At 48.9% G+C, this 24,299-nt stretch overlaps 1 protein-coding gene and 1 long non-coding RNA gene across 5 annotated transcripts in view; one reads left to right on the top strand and one right to left on the bottom strand.

Annotated features, from left to right (window-relative positions):
* LOC119964739 (P-selectin-like) overlaps positions 1-22,603 on the bottom strand; it is a 149,922-nt gene extending 127,319 nt beyond the window's left edge. The window contains exons 1-3 of one of the 4 annotated variants that reach the window (XM_038794666.1): positions 22,201-22,603; positions 11,445-11,538; positions 5,398-5,784 (exon numbers count right to left, since the gene is read on the bottom strand). In XM_038794666.1, coding sequence (XP_038650594.1) covers positions 5,398-5,784; positions 11,445-11,538; positions 22,201-22,203 — 484 coding nt within the window. In that variant the 5' untranslated portion in view covers positions 22,204-22,603. The remainder of the gene's footprint in view (positions 1-5,397; positions 5,785-11,444; positions 11,539-22,200) is intronic. The other 3 variants (XM_038794668.1, XM_038794669.1, XM_038794670.1) reach the window with 3 other exon arrangements.
* LOC119964745 lies at positions 21,606-22,656 on the top strand. Its single transcript, XR_005460351.1, has 2 exons — positions 21,606-21,681; positions 22,097-22,656. It is a non-coding gene; the product is annotated as an uncharacterized LOC119964745 (long non-coding RNA).
* Positions 22,657-24,299: the final 1,643 nt, after the last annotated feature.

Below are 24,299 nucleotides of genomic sequence, written 5' to 3'. Positions count from 1 at the left end.
AAGAAGCCAATGATTTTATCAGGGACCATAAACTGGGAGAAAAAGGAGAGTTGGTGTGAGATGGCGGAGCTGCATCTGTAAAGGTTGGAGGTTATGGCTATTGTGTGTTTTTTGTATATGGGGTTTTTTACCTTTGGGGATGTGACATTACACAAATGTAAAGCATGTGAAGAGTTAATGTTATGTTAAGCCTAGCCACTAGAGGGAGCTAGGGGTCAGTACTATAAATTGCACTGGCTCTGAAGCTAAGGGGAGGAGTTTAGATGGAGCTGACAAAGATAAGATGTATTGCAGAGTTAGTTAAGATATAATAGTTATAATTAGTAGATAGAGATAGTGTTAGTGAGCGTAGTTTATTTCTTACATATATGTTTGCTATTCTGAATAAGTGTCAAACTCAAATTTAGTAGCGTTAATAAAATTAGTTTAATTCTTCAAAAGAGCTTTGTGTACCTTTGTGATCACTACGCCTTCCATCCTGGAAACCCCTCACAAGGATCGCCACATGGTACCAGGAGAACAGCTTTCAATTTTAAAGTACCAAGGGCGAGATTCTCCCATATGGGGAGAAATCGTAAGGCTGGCGTCAAACCCGGGCGGTTTGACGCCAGCCCCCCCTTCCCGACCGGGAACCGATTCTGGTCCCCGGTCGGGGCTAGCAGCCCGACGCCGTAAGCTCCGGCATCACGGGCTTAACGAATTTCGTTAAGCCCGCTTGCCGGAGTTAGCACCGGCTGACGCGTCATATGACGTCAGCCGCGCATGCGCGGATTGGAAGACTCCAACCCGCGCATGCGCGGATGACGTCATCGCGCATTTGCGCGAAACCCGCGCATGCGCGGGCCGGGTTGCCCCTCAGCCGCCCCGCGAATGGATACTGCGGGGCGGCGGAAGGAGAAATAGTGCGCGGGCATCGGGCCCGCTGCCTGCGATCGGTGCCCACCAATCGCGGTCCCATGGCACCCTTGGCACGGCCGTCGTACTGCCGCGCCAATCGGTGCCATGGTTATAAAATGCGAGTGTTTACGGCCGTTTTTACGAACGGCCAGACCAGGTGTGTTTGCCATTCGTAAAAACAGCCGTAAAGGGCTGGGAACTCGGCCCATCTATCAGCTGTGAATCGCTGCCGGCCGTAAAAAAACGGCGGCAGCGATTCGTGTCGGGAGTTGGGCGTGGGGGGGGGGGGAGAATAGCGGGAGGGCGTCGGAACAGCGTGGCCGTAAATTTTACGAGCCACGCTATTCTCCGCACCGTCGGGAGTGCGGAGAATCTCGCCCCAAGTTTCCACATGGTACCAGGTCGTGTATTCCCGAAAAGCAAGCAATAAGAAAGAAGAAAGAAAATAAATAAAAGAAAACCGCATCGTTACACATCGAAATCTGCAAAGAAAAAAAAAGAAAAAAACAAGACCAACATGGATGCTGTGCAAAAACCAGATAACTTGAAGATGTCCGGTGAACTAAGTTTAAATTGGAAAAATTACAAGCAGCAGTTTGAGGTCTTTCGCTCTGCCTCTGTACTTGAATCAACTCCTGACACTAGAAAAAATAGCTCTCCTACTAAATCTGGCAGGTCCGTAGACATTTGAACTCTCTAACCCATTTGATTTCTCAGAAAATGAAGTGAAAAATAAGTATGAGAAAGTGATGGAAAAATGTGACTCTCATTGCAAAAAACAGGTCATGAAGTGTATTAAAGATACATGTTTAAAAAAAAGGAGCAACTAAAAGGGGAATCTTTTGACTCTTTTCTAACTGAAGAGCAAATGCGGGAACGTTTACTAAGAAAACCAACTTAACTTTAGAAGAAGCCATCAACCTCTGTAAAGCCTCTGTAAAGCAAGTGAGCAAGCCACCAATTAATAGGTTGAATTCAGATCCCGTGAAAATGGCGGGAACTTCAGCAATGTGGTCGACGCCATTGCCTCTGCGGTGCAGCTTAAAACAAATCGCGCTGCAGCAGGTAGCCATTTTGCACAGGTGCGGGTAGAAAAAAACCACAAAACTGCCATTCGCCGTTCTGCGCACTTTGAAAAGGACGCGAACCGGAAGTTGACCGCAAAAAAGAAAAAGAGACGCAGTCAGAGGCTCGCTCCCATGAGAAGGAAGGGGAAGAAAAGAAGAGCGGAGGATACAGTGGGTCGACCGGGTAGCACCCGTGACACTGAAGAAGAATTGGCAATGTGGCCAACAGGCAAGAAAGCACACGAAGAAAGAAAAGGAGGCATTGCATTGGACAAATGAAAAAGTTGGTGAAGCAGAGAAGACAAGCAAGAAAATTGGTCTTCAAGACGCTTCACGTCAAAAGGCTAAACAAGTTGGTGATGCAAAAAAGACCAACCAGAAAACCTGTCTCCCGGAAGTTAACACAATATCGAATAATCGATAAAAGTTCAGGCCAATGGGACGATGTCATTATGAATATCCAATAAGCTGTGCACAAGGGACATATTTAAAATTATCAAGCATATCATGTTGTGTGAAACACAGTTGCATCTGTACAAATTACATTTGTAAAATGATAATGCAGATCATGTTTTGTAAGACACAGTTGCATTTGTATGTAAATGTTTAACAGTTCCAGAGGATTGGGGATGTGGTGATATGCCTGTGCACAGTTCTGTGCATAGTTATCGATGCTACCTCCAACCAGCTGGTGGCGATAGAGATCTATCATGTGAACCAAGACACCCACCAGTTGGTAATAAGATTTCCAAGAGGATAGTCACATCTAGAGCAGCTCCAGGAGAATTCACTGAGTTCATTTAGTAGCCATTGACTATATTATAGTTTGTTCATTATCTTAGCATGCATTTGTTAATAAATCATCTTTCTAGTTAAACAACTGTTCTGCGTACATCATTGCTACAATCCCAGGGCGGCACGGTGGTGCAGTGGTTAGTACTGCTGCCTATGGCACTGAGGACCCAGATTTGATCCCGGCTCTGGATCACTGTCCATGTGGAGTTTGCACATTTTCCCCGTGTCTGCGTGGGTTTCACCCCCACAACCCATAGATGTGCAGGATAGGTGGATTGACCACGCTAAATTGCCCCTTAATTGGAAAAAAATAATTCGGTACTCTAAATTTAAAAACAAACAATTACTACGGTCCTAACATAGAACACAATAATCAGAAGGCTGCTAAATGTGATTATGAGTTTATCAGTGGGGTGGGTGCCGGAGGTCATTGGCTCTGTGGATGCAGAGAAGACTTTTGATTGGGCGGAGTGGAGGTATTTATTTGAGATCTTGGGTAGGTTTGGGTTTGGCCCGATGTTGGTGGTGTGGTGTGCACTTGTTATATATTGCTCTAGTGGCAAGTGTATGAACAAATGGGATGAGTTCACTGAGTTTTTGGGCTGCACAGGGGAACGAAACGAGGTATCGGCTTTCACCGATGTTGTTTGCACTGGCGATTGAGCCCTTGGCGATAGCTCTTATGAGGTCTGTGGAATAGCAGGGGATTGTGAAGGGGAGCAAGGAGCTGGGTGTCGCTATACACGGATGACCTGTTGTTGTTCGTGTCGGACCCTTTGGAGAGTATGGGAATATTGGAAAGGTTTGGGGCCTTCTGTGGGTATTAGTTAAATGTCGGGAAGAGCAAGGTATTTCCGATGAACACGGCCGGACGGGGGGGCCAACTTGGGGATGTTGCCATTCAAGGTAGCTCAGGAAAGGTACAGGTACTTGGGTATTCAGGTGACGAGGCAATGGGCTACGATGCACAGGGGGTATTTGACAACGTTGGTGAAGGAGATTAGGGGAATTATAAGAGATGGGATGGAGTAAGTCAAGATGGAGGAGAAGTCCAGTAGGGGTTCCAGTCTGAGGGCTAAGGTGACAGCTCTGCTGCCATTAGCTCCAGGGAAGTATACGGGGAGCCCGGTGGTACAGTCAATGGTCAGGGCATGGAATCAGCTGCGGAGACACTTTAAGTTGGAGGGGATGTCAGTGTTGACACCGCTGTGCGGGAACCACAGGTTTAAGTCAGGGGAGATGGATGGGATGTATGGGAAGTGGAGGCTGGTGAGGATGAGGAACTTCTGGAAGAGCAGTTTGCAGGTCAGGGTGAGTTGTGGGAGAGGTTTGAGTTGCCAAGGGGAAGTGAATTTCAATATATACAGTTGAGGGATTTTGCGCGCAAGGCTTGGAGGCCGTTTCCCAGGTTGCCGGAGTACACCTTATTGGAGCACCTGCTGCTCCCAGATGAGTCGGGAGAGGATAGGATTGCGGATGTATATGAGTGGTTGGTGGAATGAGGCGGTGGGGGGGGGGGGGGGGGGGGGGGGGGGGGTGGTAGCGCGAATGGTGAGGATCAAGAACAAATGGGAGGAGGTGTTGGGAGGATGCATAGGCTGGGGTCTATGGTGTGAGGCGATGTGTAGGGCGAATTCAACCTCCTCTTGCGCGAAGATGAGCTTGATTCAGTTCATGCTGGTGTATAGGGTACATTTGTCCCAGGTGAGGATGAGTGGGTTCTTCCAACGGGTGACTGATGAGTGCAAGAAGTGTATGTGATGGCCGGCGAATCATACGCATGTGTTCTTGGGCTGCTATCTAAAATTGTGGGGGTAGAGGTCAAGCCAGACCCGATGGTGGTGATCTTTGGGGTATCGGAAGTGCCGGAGCTACTGGAGGGGGAAGGGGGCGATATTGTAGCCTTCGCCTCTCTAATTGCCCGGCAAAGGATCTTGCTAAATTGGAGGTCGGATATGCCGCCGGGAGACCTGTACAACTTTCTCTGGTTAGAGAAGATTAAATTTGAGTTGAGGAAATCGGCGGAGGGCTTTGAGGTACAGTGGGGGCTGTTCATTACAATGTTTGAGAAACCGTTCATTGAGGGGTGGTGGGGGGGGGGGGGGGGGAGAGTAGGGGGTAAAAAAGGAAATAATGTATAAACTGTGGACTGTGAGGCTGTGGAGTGTGTTGTATATGTTACTTTTTTTACACATGTTTGGAATAAAATAAATTTAAAAAAAGGTTAGGTGGGCTGCTCTTTCAGAGGGTTGATGCAGATTTGATGGGCTGAATGGCCTCCTCCTGCACTGTAAGAATTCTATGGTTCTAATAATGGCCAGAGCTTTCCAGCCGCTCATGCACGTGGGATCTTCTGGCCGTGCCAGTGGCATACCTCTGCATTGGGTTTCCCAGCGGTCAGACGTGCATTAAATGGGAAACTCCGTTAACAACGGCCGGACTGGAAGATCCCACCGCCGGGCAATGGCGGACCGCCTCCCCCGTTGCATTGTGTGGAAGATTCCACCCAGGGTCTACAATTCAGAAATGATCCACTGATTATAAATGCCTTTGGGATGTCTGAAGGAAACTATATGGACCAACCGGTAAATCAACAAATGAAAGTTCTTTCTTATCTCCTAATAAATTTTAAAGTTACCTTTGTAACACAGTGGTCTTTTTTTTTTACGACAGGATTCATCATTCCATTGCCCTGTATGTGAAATTCTCTTTATATACATTTCCACACAGTCTTCATTGTTCCTTCCATTGTTGGGTTCACCAGGAGCCCAGTTCTTCACAAAATCTTCCAACACACGATTTGTTCCAATCCAGGTCCAGTTATTTTGTATCTTCCTCAAACCAATCCAGACATGGGTCCCTGTTTTTGGCAAATATTCATCCAGGTATTTGTTTTCTTCCATATTCTGAATGGCCACCATGTCAGTATAGTTATTTTTACAGAATCGTCTTGTTCTGTTCCATGTCATGGTTCTATTCTGATAATGGTATGTCCAGCCAAGCACTCCTTGTAAGATCAGTGATTCTGTAAAAGAAGAAAGGCTGTGATTTTATGGGCCGGATTTTCATGGAGTGGTAAGAAATTTGGGACCATTTAAAAATGGCAAGCGGGATACAATTCTGGGATTCTCGCCCCCTTTCCTTGCACCTCCAATATTTTCTATGGTGCAGGATAAGGGTATGGGTAGCAATCTCACACCTTTTTACTCTTGATCTGGCTGACTCCATTGCATGAGTAGGTATCTCCTAGCTCCCACAAATATCTTTGCAGTCTGGCCATCATCTCCATGGCTTATGGTTGTGCAGCACTTGTGACACTTGTGGCATGTTGGCACAGTGGTTAGCACTGCTGCTTCACAGCGCCAAGGACCCGGGTTCAAATCTGATCTTGGGTGACAGTCATTGTGGAGTTTGTACATGCTCCCTCTGTCTGTGTGGGTTTCCCCCAAGCGCTCTGGTTTCAACCCACACTCCAAAGGTGTGCAGGTAAGGTGGATTGGCCTTACTAAATTGCCCTTTAATGTCCAAAAGATAAGGTGAAGTTACGGGGATAGGGTGAGGCCATGGGCCTAGGTAGAGTTCCCATTCGGAAGGTCGATGCAGACTCGATGGGTCGAACGGCCTACTTCCGCACTATAGGGATTCTCTGATTACCCTCAAATGAGTCGTAAATTATAGTCTGGATTTGGGAACCTCATGAAAGGTAAAGTCAAAGGACCTTACCCATGCGTCCACGCCCACTCCATGTCAACTCATGTCCCCACACAACTTGGCCGAGAGCTCAGGCTCTCATAAAAGAATTATGTGAGTGTGGTTGTTTGCACATATATAAAGAAGATTTATGTGGTTGTAATATGCTACTTTTTCTGTGATCTCTTTTGTTAATGACTCAATGTTCATTTCCACAAGATAAAGAAATGTCAAGTGATTATTTTTTCTGTTATTGATACTTTAAAGGTCTGGCTTATTGACAATTTTTGGGTTGTTACATACTTTTTAAAGAAAATTATGAATGGATGTGTTTTAAGCAGTTCCACACATACTATAGTGTTAATTGGTTCTATACAGAGTGTATACTGGGTGAATGGACATGGAACTGCAATGAGTTAGCATGGAGGGTATGAGGGGTTGGAGGCATGAGTTGACATGGAAGTGGAAGGGGAGTGGGTGGGAGGTGAGGGCTAGAGGGCCTAAAATATAAGCAAATAACTAGAGAACCAAGGTTTGGCTTTTGAACAGCCTGCCTTGGCACCAGCCACCTGTGGCCACTTCTTACCTGCTTCCAGGGACGATAGGTCCGACTACACCTGCCCTCCCAGGAGCGAAAATATGGTCTGGCAGGGCATTTTCTACCAAGGCGGGTTCCGCAAGGTGGGAAATTTCTGCCTCAGTACTCAAAGTCCGGCCCTATATGTCGATAAATATTAACTAATTTGTGGCTGTTTATTGCCTTATGAAGCAATGGGAAAGGCCCTTACTCTTCATCCAAAGGCAAACTTAACCCCAGTGGGTGAAAAGAAATTGGCAGGACACCCAGGTTACAGTCATAAAGGAAGTGCAAGCCCACTTTGTTTGGTCGTCTGACATAATGTAAAAGTGCAAACTCCCTGCACCCTGTTCCACCACCCAGGAAAAAGCTTTGCTTTCTTCTCAGCTTGGAGTGTTCCACTGGCTCTTGGTGATCAGATCTGATATTTAAAAACTTTTTCTCAGCCTCTCACTGTGATTAAAAGTGTCTCCAAAGCTAAGGTGTGAATATCTTTTCTGAATAACTAAACATGGCCACAAATTGTCCATTGTCTGGGATTCTGATAGAGCTTGTTCACAACATGGAACATGTGCTGTAAGATCACCAATATTAGTTAACACAGACATGCTTGTTGGTGACTGGGGATTATCTGAAGATTCTGGGATATAGAACAAGCGTCAGAATTTTAAACTCCAACCGGGGAGGGGGTGGGGAGGGGGGGGGGGGGGGGGGGGGGGGGGGTTTGCGGGAGGTTGGAGAGCATAATATTGTTTGGACAGGATTCATTTGGGACCCCCACCCACACTTGCATAGACACAATTTCAATGGATGGGCAGGGTGTCAGGCAGGAAACCCACCATGCACCTGTTAAGGACCTTAAGGGCATTCTCCTATCCAACGTCAATTTTTAGGCTGATGCAAGTATGGTGGGAAACTGAGAAATAAACATCTCTCCATCTCAGGCAGGAAGAGAAAGGCAGCGCCTCAATCGGAAGGCCCCTTCAGAGTTTGGGCACCATTCCCCCTGGGATCTTGGAACTCTGGCCCTCCCTCCCCCTTCCCTGGCCTACTCCCCAACACCACGATTGCACCCTCCCGAACCCCAAGGCACGTCCGAACCACCTGTCCCTGGAAGAAAAAAGACTTACCTATCCAATGGTCCTGGGACTTAGCTCCAAGCAGAGCATTGGAATACCGGTTCTGGCCACTGCAGCTCTGCGCCTGGCCAGGTTGAAGAGCTGGGGAACCAGCACATCCACCCTGACCCGACCCAACCACCCCTTCCCGACCCATCTGCCTCCCCTCACTAACCAACCCCCCCCATCCCGACTTGGCCCCCAACCCGACCCAACCCCCCCCCCCCCCACAACCCCCCCCACACCCCCCACACCCCCCCACCCACCCCCCCCCCAACCTCCCCACCGCCCCCCACCCCCCACCCCCCACCCCCCCACCCCCCACACCCCCCCCACCCCCCCCCACACCCCCCACCCCCCCCCACCCCCACCCCCCCACCCCCCCACCCCCCCACACCCCCCCCACCCCCCCCCCACACCCCCCACCCCCCCACCCCCCCCACCCCCCCCCCCCACCCCCCCCCCCCCCCCACTGCAAGCTGGAAAAGTGAATCACAATGACCTGAGAATTGCAGCCAGTGTTACATTTGTTAGCTTTAAATCTGCTGCAATTGTTCCAGAATCTAAAGAACTTTGGAAAATCATTCCTCTGCAGTTGGCTGTTTTGGAACCCCAGGCTATCAGGACTTGGAGATTAGTCCGATTTTCAAGCTTCCCAAGTTTTTCTTATTAATTGTCTTAAATTCATCGTGCTGTTTAGCCCGAGGTTACTCCTATTTCTGACACATAACTTGTGAATTCTACTGTGAAGACAGGGACAAAGAGTGGACTTTTCCCCCCAAAATGACAACGTTCATTTTGGGCATGAAACTCGGTGCGATGGCACAAATCTGATCGTGATCTCCCCGCACTTAGTGCAATAAATGAACTCCCCATGTGAACCACACGGATCTAGACTCCCCAAGAGTCTAATTCGCCCAAACTGAGGCTCAACTGTGTATTGTTAACAAGGAGGATCTGCATTTAAACAATCCCTCAGCACTGACTCCCAGTCAAGACAGGAGGATGGCAGCACGAGGCCCACCTCCTTTCTTCCTGGAGGGAGACCTAAACAGACTTTTGGGCGCCGTGGAGGAGAGGCGGGACACCAGGTACCCCCCAAATGGGTAGTAGACACATCAGCAGTGAGGCTACTCCAGCATGGGGTGTAGTGTCTGCAGAAGTTAATGCCAGGGCGGCACGGTAGCTCAGTGGTTAGCACTACTGCCTCACGGTGCTGAGGACCCGGGTTCGATCCCAGCCCTCACTGTCTGTGTGGCGTTTGCACATTCGCCGTGTGTCTGTGTAGGTTTCACCATCACAACCCAAAGATGTGCAGGGTAGGTGGATTGGCCATGCTAAATTGTCCCTTAATTGGAAAAAAAATAATTGGGTAATCTAAATTTCTGAAAAAAAGAAAATTCGAGTCACAAGGGTGAGTGACCACCTGTCTTCCCCTGGAATCAGTCCCATCTGTCACACCAGGAATGTCAACATTAATCCACTCCTTGACACCTCGTGGCCTCCCAGCAACCGGCCCCCCAGAAGATTCCTGAAATCCCCCCCGGCACATCTCATCACTACCCACCCCTTCATGGAGGCAATCCAGGGATGGGGGGCTGCTTTGTGGTGCGGGGGAAGGGGAGGGATTATTTGCAGTACGGGGGGGGGGGGGGGGGGGGTCGCTGGCCAGCCATTGAGCTTCGCTATCAGGCGCCCCCTCTAAGTTGAAACCCAATAGCCTCCCTTGGGAATCCCTCATATTCCTTGCCATGCATAAATTTGCATGGCAAGTGGTACAGAGTTGCTTCCCAATTTGCGTTCCCTGGGGATCATAAATCAATAGCAATTCTCCTCTAGCGGGAGAACATACCAAACGGTATCTCGCCCAGTGGAGAATCTCACCCAGTGCGTTTTTATATTCCTGGTTAGTCTAATATCTTTCAATTTTTTTACTTTTTTTGTTAACTTTGACGGGCCTTTGCTAGTTTCTAAAACATTTTCAATCCTTGGACTTATTACTATTCTTTACCAGACCTTAAGGCTCTTCTTTCAATCTACTACTATCGCTAACCTCCATAGTAAGCAAAGATGGACATTTCTATTCAGGTTTTATTTTGCCATGGAATACATTTTTGTTGAAAATGTTATAATTGTTTCTTTAAATGTTGATTCACCGCCATTACTTTTTAGTCTATTTACAAAATCAACCTTAGTCAATTTCATCCTTCTACATATATAATTGGTTTTGTTTACATTTAAGATTCTTGTTTGGGACTCAAATATGTTTCTCTTAAACTTAGTATGAATTTAATTGTATTATGATCACGATTTTCCATCAGATATTTTACAATGGGATTACAAATTAACATTGCTTCATTACTGTAGCGTTTTTAAAGGATAGACTTGCAGACCACGAAGGTACAAACAAGAGCTTTATTGGAAAGGTGTTTACTCTACTGGCTGCTAGAATGATTGACTGTTAGTCCGCCCAAACTGCCAATGACGTCATCACACATGATCGAACTCTTAAAGTGATCTTGTTCCAATTAGGAAGAAACATGAATGCACACCAATAATGTAATTCTAGACCTAAAATAGTCTTATCCTTAATTGACTCAAATTAATTTTCCTGATCCCAGATTTTGAAGAAATAAAAATAAATATTCTCAAGTTCATAGTTAGAAGTAAATCTGTGGGGCTGGATTTTCCGTTCCTAAAATGAAGTGTTGACACCGGGGCAGGATTTGTGGATTTACATGACAGCAAAACTGGCGCCGAACCTGGACCAACTCAGCGACTGTGGAGGGGCTGGCACCATAGCCATGGAATCAGTCTGCAGCCGCCCTGGTGGGGGAGCGGGGTTTTCCTTCACCGGGGTGGGGGGGGGCCTCACAGACAGCCAAGCAAGTGGTCGGGTGGCACCGATCCGCGGGCGCACGTGATCTCGGGGACCTACATTCCTGATGCGGCTGAGTCCACCATGTCGCATGGGGCCACCGCCGTACACATGCGCGGACTCCCGACCAGAAGTGCGGGGCCCTGTACCTACAGCCAGAGCTGCGAGAAGCAGTCCGGGGCCCTGCCAACCCCCTGCAATTTGGAGAATCACTCTAGACATTCTTAAGGAAAGCGCAGAGTGAAACGCCCGCGTTTTGATGCTGGCGTGGGGACATAGCCCTATTATTGGAGAATCCTGCCCCAACTCTGTACCAAAATGAAGTGCTTTCTCTTTGTCATGTTGTTCGAGCAGGAAATATTCCACACACATCACAAGAGTAGCTGAACAGTCAAATAAAGGAAAGAGAAGTGATATCTTACCACAGATCACGACCACTAACACCAAAAATCTGAATATGTAGCCTTGCATTTGTGGCCATCGACTGCATGGGCAGATCATGCCGTCATGAGATACCTTTATGTGACAAGAAAAATCCAATAGCAGCCATTAAAAAAAGAGCTTTTATTGCATAAGTATTAATGACAGCCATGTTCTGGTTGGTAAATAAAATTATGCATGAAAATAGACCAGCAGCTGGCCTTACAAATACTTTGTTACTCTCAACATGATATTGTTTCGCTGATTATTTAATGTTCTGTCACATTTTGCATTTATTTTCTCCTCTCCGGACCAAATACACATATCAGAAAATAGTACTGATGTGACAGCAGCTCATCACAATCTATCCCAAATCCTCATTCTTCTTATAAGACTCCTAGCAAATTATCTGAGGAAGAGAGACTGAGTAAAGATTCTCAGAGCATAATTTAACCCTGTCCTCATCCAACATCCGTACCTCAATTGACAAATGCAAAATCAGGGACGGCATCTTAATCCTTAATATTCAAAGTGCTTAATATTTACATTTTTGTACTGTTACTTTAAGTCTCTCAAGTGAATGTAATCCTTAATATATTTTACAAGGTTTCAACGATTATAAATAACAAATTAGGAATCTTCAGTCTATTATATTTCATTTATTTCCTTAACAGTTCTTAATTAAAGATTCTTAATTAAAATTTGAATTTAAGGAGGGATTCTGTCATCCAACAATTCAATGAGGACCCTAGCAAACAGTACATCTCATAAAATCATATATGGCTATCTTGAAGTTTACTACCCATTATTAATGTTACTTGGGTCCAAAATTACCCAAGTTGCACTTCCTGAGAGCTCTGGGCCTGGATTCTCCGAATCCTCTCCGGGTCGGAGAACCGCTGGGGGTGTGGGGAATTCCCGCCATGCCGCTCCGACGCCAGGATGCCGATTCTCCGGCGACTGGATAATTGGCGCCAATCGTGCCCGCGCAGTCGCTGCGTGCCATTTGGGGCCCCCGCGTCGATTCTCAGCGGGTGACCGGGCGGGTGTACCACCCGGTTGGAGTTCGGACCCGCGGCCGCAGTGACAGTCCTGGTGGGGGGTGGGAGGAATCTGACTCCGGAGGGGGGGGCCTCAGATGTGGCAGGCCACCGATCGCCGGGCCATCGCGATCTGGGGGGACCTACTTTCCTCCACGCGGGCTCGCTGTTGGTGGCTCTGTCATGTCGGCAGCACCCACGTCGAAGAGGGCCACCGCGCGCATGCACAGCCGCGCAGTCTGGACAGCAGTGCCCCGCCGGCAGCCAGAGCTGCGGGACGCCTTGCTAGCCCCCTGGAAAATGGAGAATCATCCCGGACTTGAGGAAAAAGTCTGGAGTGATTCTCGCCCGCCTTCCGGTGGGCATGGGGACTTAGTCTCCAAAAGGGAGAATCCCGGCCCTGGGGCGAAATTCTCCGACCCCCAGCAGGGTCGGAGAATTGCCTGGGGCCGCTGGAAATCCCGCCCCCGCCGTGGCAGAGATTCTCCGTCACCCGGGAAGTGGCGGCGGCAGGAATCTCGCCACTCCGATCGGAGAGGCCCCTGCGGTGATTCTCCGGCCCGGATGGGCCGAAGTCCCGCTGCTGGGAGGCCTCTCCCGCCGCCGAGGTTTGAACACCTCTGGAACGGCGGGATCAACGGCGCGAGCAGGCCCCGGGGTCCTGGGGGGGCGGGGGGCGATCGAACCCCAGGAGGTGCCCCCACGGTGGCTTGGCCCGCGATCGGGGCTCCCCGCTCAGACTCCGGGCCAGTGCCCTGGGTGCACTATTTTCCTCCGCGGCCGCCAGAGCCTTCGCCATGGCGGAAGCGGAAGAGAACCCCGCATCGCGCATGCGCCGGCAGTGACATCAGCGGCCAGCTGCCGCTGACGTCACTGCCGGCGCATGCGCCGACCGCCGAAAGCCTTTTCGGCCAGCCCCGCTGCCGGGGACGCCCGTTTTTTGCGCCAGTCTTCTGGTGCTAACCGCTCCGGCGCGGGGCTGGCCCCCAAAGTTGGGGAGAATTTGGGGAGGCCCGACCCCTGAGTGGTTGGCGCTACTCCCCTACGCCGGCACCCACCGTCACGCCGGGTAGGGGAGAATGCCGCCCCTGGCCTTTGGTGTGAACACTGGATTGAGGAATTAACCCTATCATTTAAACCTTAAACAAATCCAATACGGAATTAATGCTTTAACTGAGACACATGGTCAGCATTTAAAGCACACTCGTTGTGGTAGGTCCTATAAACCTTTATGTCACCAGTTCTTTCCAAGCTGCCTGTTATATTAACTGCTCACAGATTTTTGGCCTCAAAGCCAGTCTGCTGTTTAACATCTAACTGGTGAATATGAAGAAGCAGAACTCCAGGCTGAACAGCAGCCTGTTCCTTGAAGCCTGCCTCTGTTATAAGATTTCCTACCATCACCTATAGAACTGACTCAGTCTCTATGTACCAACGTCATGTTGCGGTATCAGCATCAACTATAAATCCCCATCTTCAGCCAGCTAAACTCAAGCTCCTCCATGAAAGAATTCTTCGTTGGCCTCTGACTCTGATAATCATTTGAATCATTTGAATATTTTTAATCATTTGAACCCTGATAATCATTTGAACTAATATTCATATCTGTAGTTCTCGTACTGTCACTATCCATAGCTGTGAAGTCTTTTTTTCCCCATTCCCGAGTGTGTGTGTGTATTAATGTGTGTGATGGAATATTGCAAACACTTCTCCCCTGGGTTTTCAATGTGAATAAACTCATTTCCTGAGTTAATCACAACACAGGCATCCTAGTGAGCTTGGACCACATTCAAATTGATGCATTGTGCCGACTGGGCATATAGGACAACCGTGAGGGCTCGGATACACCTTGCACCGAGGTATGTGAGATGCTGGACCGGTCCCCACTCAGCACCTCGAAGTGACCCTGTGGCATAAAATTTCAGGGCGACCGTCACCTAGGTGGCCACTGGTTCCCTTCCCCCACTCCCACACGGTACCAGGTGTGTCACCATCTGGAAGATATGTCGCACTGTCTCTCTGCTCAGTTGGAGTCTTCGACGGCCCGGTCCGGCAGATCCTCGAATGACAGGCGCTGCCAGTACACTCGAGACCTCATGCGCGCCTCTTTTCCACCTCCACCTCCTCGTTCTGTTGGGCAGCCGGCTCTCCATCCTGGGCGGCTGCCTCCTGTTCCTCTGGTGCAGGCTCCCTCTGCTGCTGTACACCCCGCTGCTGCACTCTATGCTGCTGCAGCTTCCTCCTCCTGAGCAGCAACAGTTCGTACAGCCGCAAGGCATCCCCCTGGGCTGCGGCGACTAGGATGGCAGCCACCAATACTGGCTGTTTTCAAATATCCATTGTTTGCAGGAGATGAAAGGCTGACATGTTAGCATGGTGCGTACCCCCATGCCAAACCAGGTCCAATGGGCTGCATGGTAGCTCTGGTTGGCACTGCGGACTCTGCCCCCACATGCCGCCCCCCATCTCCGCACCGCTCGCCCCGTTGGTGCCCGGAACTGTAGGAGCCCCTGGCCCTGGCATCCATCTCTGATGCCAGGGGTCCTGTTGGCTGGCACTGCCCTTGCCAGTGCTATGCGCCGCAGCTCCCTCATGGTTCTCCCGTGTTATAACCTGCCTGAATACTGTTGGCTGAGGACTATTGGGTATCCCATAATGTATTTGTTTATTGAAAACTCAACAACACAAAAAAGAGTCAGCAACATGCAAAAACAACATCGTCATGAAAAACAGTAATGTGCCAAAAGCATTTACAAGACATAAAAACCACCAGCTCTCAAGCCAGCACACACACACAACCACCCCCTGTCCCCAATGATAGCCCCACATTGGCAGAAAGGCAACCAATGAGCAGCACAGATGGCACAGTTTGAGACAGAGAGACAGAATGGGCTGGATTCTCCGATTTTTCGGCTATGTCAGCAGGATCCATAGAACATAGAACATTACAGCGCAGTACGGGCCCTTCGGCCCTCGATGTTGCACCGACCTGTGAAACCATCTGAAGCCTACCTGACCTACACTATTCCATTTTCATCCATATGTCTATCCAGTGACCACTTAAATGCCCTTAAATTTGGCGAGTCTACTACTGTTGCAGGCAGGGCGTTCCACACCCCTACTACTCTCTGAGTAAAGAAACTGCCTCTGACATCAGTCCTATATCTACCACCCCTCAATTTAAAGCTATGTCCCCTCGTGTTGGTCATCACCATCTGAGGAAAGAGACTCTCACTGTCTATCTAACCCTCTGACTATCTTATATGTCTCTATTAAGTCACCTCTCAGCCTTCTCCTCTCTAATGAAAACAACCTCAAGTCCCTGAGCCTTTCCTCGTAAGACCTTCCCTCCATACCAGGCAACATCCTAGTAAATCTCCTCTGAACCCTTTCCAAAGCTTCCACATCCTTCCTATAATGTGGTGAGCAGAACTTCACGCAGTACTCCAGGAGCGGCCGCACCAGAGTTATGTACAGCTGCAGCATGACCTTGTGGCTCCGAAACTCAATCCCCCTACTGATAAAGGCTAGCACACCATATGCCTTCTTAACAGCCCTATTAACCTGGGTGGCAACTTTCAGGTATTTATGTACCTGGATGCCGAGATCTCTCTGTCCATCTACACTACCAAGAATCTTGCCATTAGCCCAGTACTCTGCATTCCTGTTACTCCTTCCAAAGTGAACCACCTCACACCTTTCCGCATTAAACTCTATCTGCCACCTCTCAGCCCAGCTCTGCAGCTTATCTATGTCCCTCTGTATCCTATAACATCCACAACTCCACCAACCTTCGTGTCATCTGCAAATTTACTAACCCATCCTTCTACACCCTCTTCCAGGTCATTTATAAAAATGACAAACAGCAGTGGCCCCAAAACAGATCCTTGCGGTACACCACTAGTAACTGAACGCCAGGATGAACATTTGCCATCAACCACCACCCTCTGTCTTCTTTCAGCTAGCCAATTACTGATCCAAACCGCTAAATCACTTTCAATCCCATACTTCCTTATTTTCTGCAATAGCCTACCGTCGGGAACCTTATCAAACGCCTTACTGAAATCCATATACACCACATCAACCGCTTTACCCTTATCCACCTGTTTGGTCACCTTCTCAAAAAACTCAATAAGGTTTGTGAGGCATGACCTACCCTTCACAAAACTGTGTTGACTATCGCTAATCAACTTGTTCTTTTCAAGTTGATTATAAACCCTATCTCTTAAACCTTTTCCAACATTTTACCCACAACCGAAGTAAGGCTCACAGGTCTATAATTACCAGGGTTGTCTCTACTCCCTTTCTTGAACAAGGGGACAACATTTGCTATCCTCCAGTCTTCCGGCACTATTCCTGTCAACAAAGACGACATAAAGATCAAGGACAAAGGCTCTGCAATCTCCTCCCTGGCTTCCCAGAGAATCCTAGGATAAATCCCATCTGGTCCAGGGGACTTATCTATTTTTACACTTTCCAAAATTGCTAATACCTCCTCCTTGTGAACCTCTATTCCATCTAGCCTGGTCGACTGAACCTGAGTATTCTCCTCGACAGCATTGTCTTTCTCCAGTGTAAACACTGATGAAAAATATCCATTTAACGCTTCCCCTTTCTCCTCTGATTCCATGCACAACTTTCCACTCCTATCCTTGATTGGCCCTAATCTTACTCTAGTCATTCTTTTGTTCCTGATATACCTATAGAAAGCCTTAGGGTCTTCCTTGATCCTATCCGCCAATGACTTTTCGTGTCCTCTCCTTGCTCTTCTTAACTCTCCCTTTAGGTCCTTCCTGGCTAACTTGTAATTCTCAAGTGCCCTAACTGAGCCTTCATGTCTCATCCTAACATAAGCCTTCTTCTTCCTCTTGACAAGTGCTTCAACTTCCTTAGTAAACCACGGTTCCCTTGCTCAACAACTTCCTCCCTGCCTGACAGGTACATACTTATCAAGGACACGCAGTAGCTGGTTCCTTGAAAAAGCTCCACATTTCGATTGACCCATCCCCTGCAGTTTCCTTCCCCATCCTATACATCCTAAATCTTGCCGAATAGCATCATAATTGCCTTTCCCCCAGCTATAATTCTTGCCTTGCGGTATATACCTATCCCTGCCCATTGCTAAAGTAAACATAACCGAATTGTGATCACTATCACCAAAGTGCTCACCTACATCTAAATCTAACACCTGGCCGGGTTCATTACCCAGTACCAAATCCAATGTGGCCTCGCCCCTTGTTGGCATGTCTACATACTGTGTCAGAAAACCCTCCTGCACACACTGCACAAAAACCAGGATGGCACCGCCACACCGATCCTCCTCCCGGTGGGGGGGGGGGGGCTAGCAGCCACTCCGCGTAAAGCCCTTGGCTGTACCTGCGATATGGTCGCAGAATGGCTGGGTCCGTGGCTGTGCATGCACACAGGGGCGGCCTGCAGCAGCCATGCTGTACAGCATGGTGGCGGCTGTGTGCAGACCCTGCCTGCCAAAAACTGCCCCCCTGTAACCCCACCCCTCACCATCCCTGGACCACCCGCCACCAGTCCCCCCAGCCCCTGCCGAAGCCCTCCCTGCCAATGGACTGGCTCCCCCCCCCCCCCCCCCCCCCCCCCCCCCGACAGTGACACAGTCCGCAGCCACCAGGCGATATCTCTGAAAGTTGTGAGGAGACATGTCCCACGCTCCCACGCCGATCGGGGGCGGAGCATCGGGGGAGGGCGTCAGCTGACATCCTGAGGTCGTCCCGACAGCGTGCTGCATACTCGAGTACGCCGTTTTTGAGGGGGCGGAGCATCAGAAAAACAGCGCCACCCCCGATTCCAGTGTAAAAATTGATTCTCCGGCCGATCGCCGAACGTGATTTCGGCATCAGCGATCGGAGAATCCAGCCCAATACCACTCCCCTCCCAAGAAGGGGCCACAGTTCAATCCAAAACAGTTCCTTTAAACAGGCTACCAGCTACAAAGCCAGCAGACGGCCACTTCTCCCGTTCCCAATCGCAAACTCACATCGGTGGAAAGGCACCCAAACGAGCAGCCCAGAACACTGGAAAAGAACACACCAATACGGGGCATGGCAGGCGAGAGGAAGAGAGAGAAGGGTCTCCCTTTACAAATACAAATCCAGAGCAAATACAAGAAACCCAACAAACATTTAAATAGGAGTCAAAGATGCCAACACTCAAGCCTGCGCACGCTCCCCTTGCCCTCCCCCACCCCCCCCCCCCGGCTCCAGCAACAGCCCCACTTCGGTGAAGAGGCACCTGTAAGCAGCTCAGTTCACTGGGAAGGGACAGGAAGCGCACGGTTGAGCAGAGAGAGAGGGAAAACAGCCCTCCTCTTCACCAGCACCGGGAAGGACCCCTCAACCCCCAGTGCACAGAAGCAGGAGGGACACAACTAGCGAGCACCCAATGCCAAGCCCAAAATAATACACACCATAAATACAATAATAACCATACAATCCCCCAACAATAAAACACAACCAACATCAATATAAACAGTACACATAGGGTGGGATTCTCCGACCCCCCACTGGGACGGAGAATCGTTGGGGGTCGACGTGAATCCCGCCCCACCGGCCGCCGAATTCTCTGCCTCCCAAAAATCCCCCCCGACGTGAATCGCACCGCCCGCGTCGGAGAATGGCGAGGACCGGGGAACACAATGGGCCCTGGGGCCGCACAAATTCTCCAGCCCGCGATGGGCTGAACGGCCACCCGTTTTAGGCCTGTCCCGTTGACGTAAATGAAGGTAGGTACTTACTGGTGGGGGCCTCAGGGGTCCTCGGGGGGGGGGGGGGGCGAAGGGATCTGGCCCAGGGGGGTGTCCCCATGGTGGCCTGACCCACGATGGGAGCCCACCAATCCATGGGCAGGCCTGTGCCGTGGCGGCACTCTATTCCTCCGCACTGGCGGTGTAGCAGTCTGCGATGGCCGGCGCAAAGATGAACACCCCCTGCGCATGCGCTGGGATGACGCCAGCACACGCTGGTGCTCCCGTGCATGTGCCAACTCATGCCAGCCGCCGGAGGCCCTTTGGTGCCGTTTGGTGCCGTTTGGCGTGGTGCCAAACCCCTTCCGTGCCAGCCGGCATGGCGTAAACCATTCCGGTGCCGGCCTAGCCCCCGAAGGTGCGGAGGATTCCGCACCTTTGGGGCGGCCCAACGCCGGAGTTGTTCACGCCACTCCTTCCCGCCAGAGTTGCCCGCCCCGCCGGATTTCTAAGAATCCCGCCCATAGTCTTTCTTTTAATGTTTTTATTAAGGTATCCAGACACCATCCAGTCTAAAACTGCAAAAGAAGTCCATCCCACTCCACTTTCAGCTTTCAGACCGGCAGCAGGCCAACCAAAATCGACTGCTTGCTCCACTCCAAGCCGATAAGTAGAAAGGCAGCCAGTGACAAGTACGAGTCCCATGCGTGGCAAATGTAGGCAAGCACTCTCCTCGCTCTCCCCTGCAATCAACTGGCAGCAGCAACAGGCTCCCCTTTTCCATCGTTCACCCAGCCATAGCACCGTTCCCCCCTGCAATTGTCCAGGATTCAAAGTCCAGAAAAGGAAGCCAGCATACAGAATACACGCCAAGTCCAGAAACAGGGGGCGGGATTCTCTGACCCCCCCCCCCCCCCCCGGCCGGGTCGGAGAATCGCCAGGGGGCGGCGTGAATCCTGCCCCGCCGCCGGCTGCCGAATTCTCCGGAGGCAGTTTTCGGGCTGGAACGGGGATTGCGCCGGTCGGGGGCCGTTGGCAGCGCCACCCCCCGGCAATTCTCCGGACCTGAGTCGAATCCCACCTTGGGTGTCTGTATGGGTTTCCTCCAGGTGCTCCAGTTTACTCCCACAATCCCAAGCTGGGTGGATTGATCATGCTAGACTGCCCCTTAATGTCCAAAGATGTGTACGTTAGGTGCGGTTACAGGGATAGGGTGGGGACTGGGCCTAGGTAGGGTGCTCTTTTGGAGGGTTGGTGCAGATTCGATGGGTTGAATGGCCTCCTTCTGCACTGTAGGGACTCTATGGTTCCACTGGGGGCCCCCACTGTATAGTCTCTCTATTCTGATCTCATAGACAACTTACTACTGCTCCGATAATACCATGTCCTTCTACTTCCTAAATACTGTATTGTGTTCACATTTACTGCACTAGCTCCATTAATCCCTTCTGTTACTTCATCAAATGTCGATGAGTCAACATGATTTACTTCTAACAAAACCACATCTGCTGTTCTTATTGACCCACGAGTAAGAATTAATCTTGTCAATGTCTCTATAATAATCTTTATTGTCACAAGTCGGCTTACATTAACACTGCAATGAAGTTACTGTGAAAAGCCCCTAGTTGCCACATTCCGGTGCCTGTTCAGGTACACAGAGGGAGAATTCAGAATGTCCAATTCACCTAACAAGCACGTCTTTCAGGACTTGTGGGAGAAACCGGAGCACCCAGGGGAAACCCACGCAGACACTGGAAGAACATGCAGACGCCAGACAGACAGCGACCCAAGCCGGGAATCGAACCTGGGACCCTGGTGCTGTGAAGCCATAATGCTAACCACTGTGCTACAATGTCTCTGATAGTTTTCCCACACGGATGTCTGACTGATTGGCTGCAATTACCAGGTTTATCTATCATCCCTTTTGTGAACAAGGCTGTAACATTTACATTTCTCCAGCCCTCTGACACCCCCACATCCAAAGAGATTTGAAAGATTGTGGTCAGAACTTCTGCTCTAACCCTTCCGCAATCTAGAATACAACCCATCTGGACCAGGTGGGTGACTTCCAATGTGGCCCACCTAGTTTGCACCGTCTATCTGTTTTTATCCTATTCAAATCTCTATTTCCCTGAGGCAGCATTAACTTCATTATTTAATTTGTGAAGTAATCATTCGGTAGGCCAATCATGCCATCTTTCTCCACAAGAAGATTTCCTTTCTTCCCCTAATTACCCACCTACTTGGGAATTTCTTTTTGTTACCTGTTCATCTTTCCTCAAACGCTCTCTCACTCTGCCCTTCCTTTAATCTCTTTCAGTTACACTTCCCCTCCTGCTGCACTCTCTCTATTTAGCCTGGCTTACTGTACTGCGTACCTGAAATCTATCATAAAACCTCGTCATCTGCTTCATTTTAACATCTTTGCTGCCCTCCAGTTTTGAATGCCCAACTTTCCTCCTTTATGGGAATGTGATGATTCAGGTGAACATAAATTGTAAATCTAACATGTTTCACTGCTGTACCGCCGGGTAATCATTCCAAAAACAGCACGCAAAAATATTGATATGATTTTGTTTAAAAGCTTACTTAATCTTAGATCGCATACTTTGCTAAAACTATTACCCAGTTACAATGCAAATAATCCAACCAGTGGATCTGATAACTAGCTGACCGATTAACAAATCTACGTTGGCAAATATACATCAATTTTCCAAAAGGAACAACATTAACAATAAATAATTCACCCATATCATATGTGACGTTAATCTAAAACTGTGACCATCAGATATTAGAGTTTGCCGTTTATTGTTTTATCGCTGCTTTAAAAAGAGTTACTGTTCATTTCCTTTGACAAATTTGTGAGTTACCAATGTTTTAATTATTCTTTAAATTTCAGTCTCTCTCTTCAACCCAGCAGTCCTGCGCTACCCGAATACTGCACTCGACAATTGTTGCAGGACTTTCCCTTTCACATGCGAAGAGCCAGAAACCGTAACTCACCATCTTTACTATGTGAGAGAATCCTTAAGAAGCACTCCGAGCACTGGCGTTACCAAACCTTTATGTGTAGCAGCAGGAACACAAAGTAGAATCTATTGTGTGGATTTCCTGAAGAGCTGTTGATTAGGAACTTGCTCACTTCTGCTTCTTGTCTGACAAATCTCTAAGGCTTACTGGAGTTGAATGCAGAGAAATAGTGTGGAACATTTCAACAACTGTTTCCAGTTCTGTGAATTGTTGGCTGCAGAACTCATCTTATCTCAAGTTGTTTTCAATGATCCTGGCCACAAATAGGCAGGGCAAAAGAGAGCAGACAACGTCATATTGCTTCAATTCACTGGGGTTTTGCTGTTTTGTCTTTTCAAATGCAGTTGGCATTGTGTGTGAGCAAAACTATCTACTGACTGACTTGTTTCAAAATAATTTGCAAACTTAATAAAATAGAATATTGATGGATCAGTAGGTAAATTTACTTCATGCACTCCATCAAGTCACTTAGACCAAGAACATTCCATGTTCAATCCCTGATTTCTGCCGAGTTAACTGATTTCTTCAAGCTCCTCAGTTGTTGGATTGCTACAAATAAAGTTGCTGGCCTTGAGGAGTCAAATAAAAGCCAGATTTCCCACATCTGACCAATAGCCAATAATTCGCACTGCAAAGGTATATCAGCGACTGGCAAGAGAGGGCAGAATTGGAGTGATGCCCTGAGGCAGGTGACCTGCAGATTACTCCACATTCTTTCTCTTTTATGGAGTGGCCCTGGCTATCACAAATAGGCCTGATTATCTATTCTGCAGCCCTTCTGAGGGAGGGAAGAGAAATTGGGCTCTGAGATGTTAGTGAGGTGATATCCGACTAGTTTCGCTGCAGCTGTGTAATGCCTTAGTGCTTGACTGTCAGTAGATCCTGATGGAGTGGGGGGGGGGGGGGGGGGGACCCATCATTCAGGCAATGCCACTTCTTAACAGCAACAAAGAATGTCCATGGTTTTTCATGGAGCCAGATTATTATCCTTAAATACTGCCTGGGAGACAGTCTTCCACTCCTGATGCGGTGCACTCACTTGCTACTGCAGTCCCTCCCAGCCATTTGCAAGTAACTGTGGGGTGGGGTTCATCTGCTCAGGACCTAATAACATACATCATAGAATCATAGAATTTACAGTGCAGAAGGAGGCCATTCAGCCCACCGAGTCTGCACAAGCCCTGGAAAAGAGCACCCTACTTAAGCCCACTCCTCCACCTTATCCCTCTAACCCAGTAACCCCACTTACCCTTTTTGGACACTAGAGGCAATTTATCATGGCCAATCCACCTAACCGGCACATCTTTGGACTGCGGGAGGAAACCGGAGCACCCAGAGGAAACCCACGCAGACACGGGGAGAACGTGCAGATTCCGCACAGACAGTGACTCAATTCTGCCTCATAACTGATCTATTCCAGGAATTACCACAAATTTTGTCCTGGAAATAGTACGGCAGGATGTGCAGATCCAGGATAGAATAAAGAAATCCAACCACTGTTTTCCAAAACCTGTCACTTTGGGACACATTCAGATACCAACACTCCCTACCACATATCTCCAATAAACCCAAGAAGCAAAACTTCTCAGGCAGGTCAGTCTGTTGAAGGACAAACATTTACCACGTTAGACTGGAATGACAGATTCCAATCTAACAGCTTGCACACATGTGCCCACCTCTCTGTATTAAAAACTCACCCTTATTCCCACACCAAATTGCTCCTAATCACAATTATTTATCTTCAAAATCTCATATCCTTTTCTTATATCGAATCACATAATTTACGGCATAGATAAACATTATTTTCCCTTTCATTGTAAATTCAATAACTTGTAAAGGCATTTTTCTTCATAATTAGTGAATATTACTTTTCAAATCGATGATTAAGACATCTGCTGGAATTCTTCCATTTTGAGACTAAGTGCAGTGGCCATTGGCCAGAATAGTGGGGGCTTTTTCAACACTTGGAACCTTATTAATTATGGACAGACGAGTCCCCTCTGACTCTCCTGGTGGGCCAGCAACTTATTTGTCCGGCCGCCCTCAGCTGACACATTCAAAGGTTCTGGATG

This window comes from Scyliorhinus canicula, chromosome 4 (assembly GCF_902713615.1).
Source record: "Scyliorhinus canicula chromosome 4, sScyCan1.1, whole genome shotgun sequence".
Taxonomy (NCBI): Eukaryota; Metazoa; Chordata; class Chondrichthyes; order Carcharhiniformes; family Scyliorhinidae; genus Scyliorhinus; species Scyliorhinus canicula.
The sequence above is the reverse complement of the archived record's forward strand: the minus strand, read 5'-3'. Positions and strand labels throughout refer to the sequence as shown.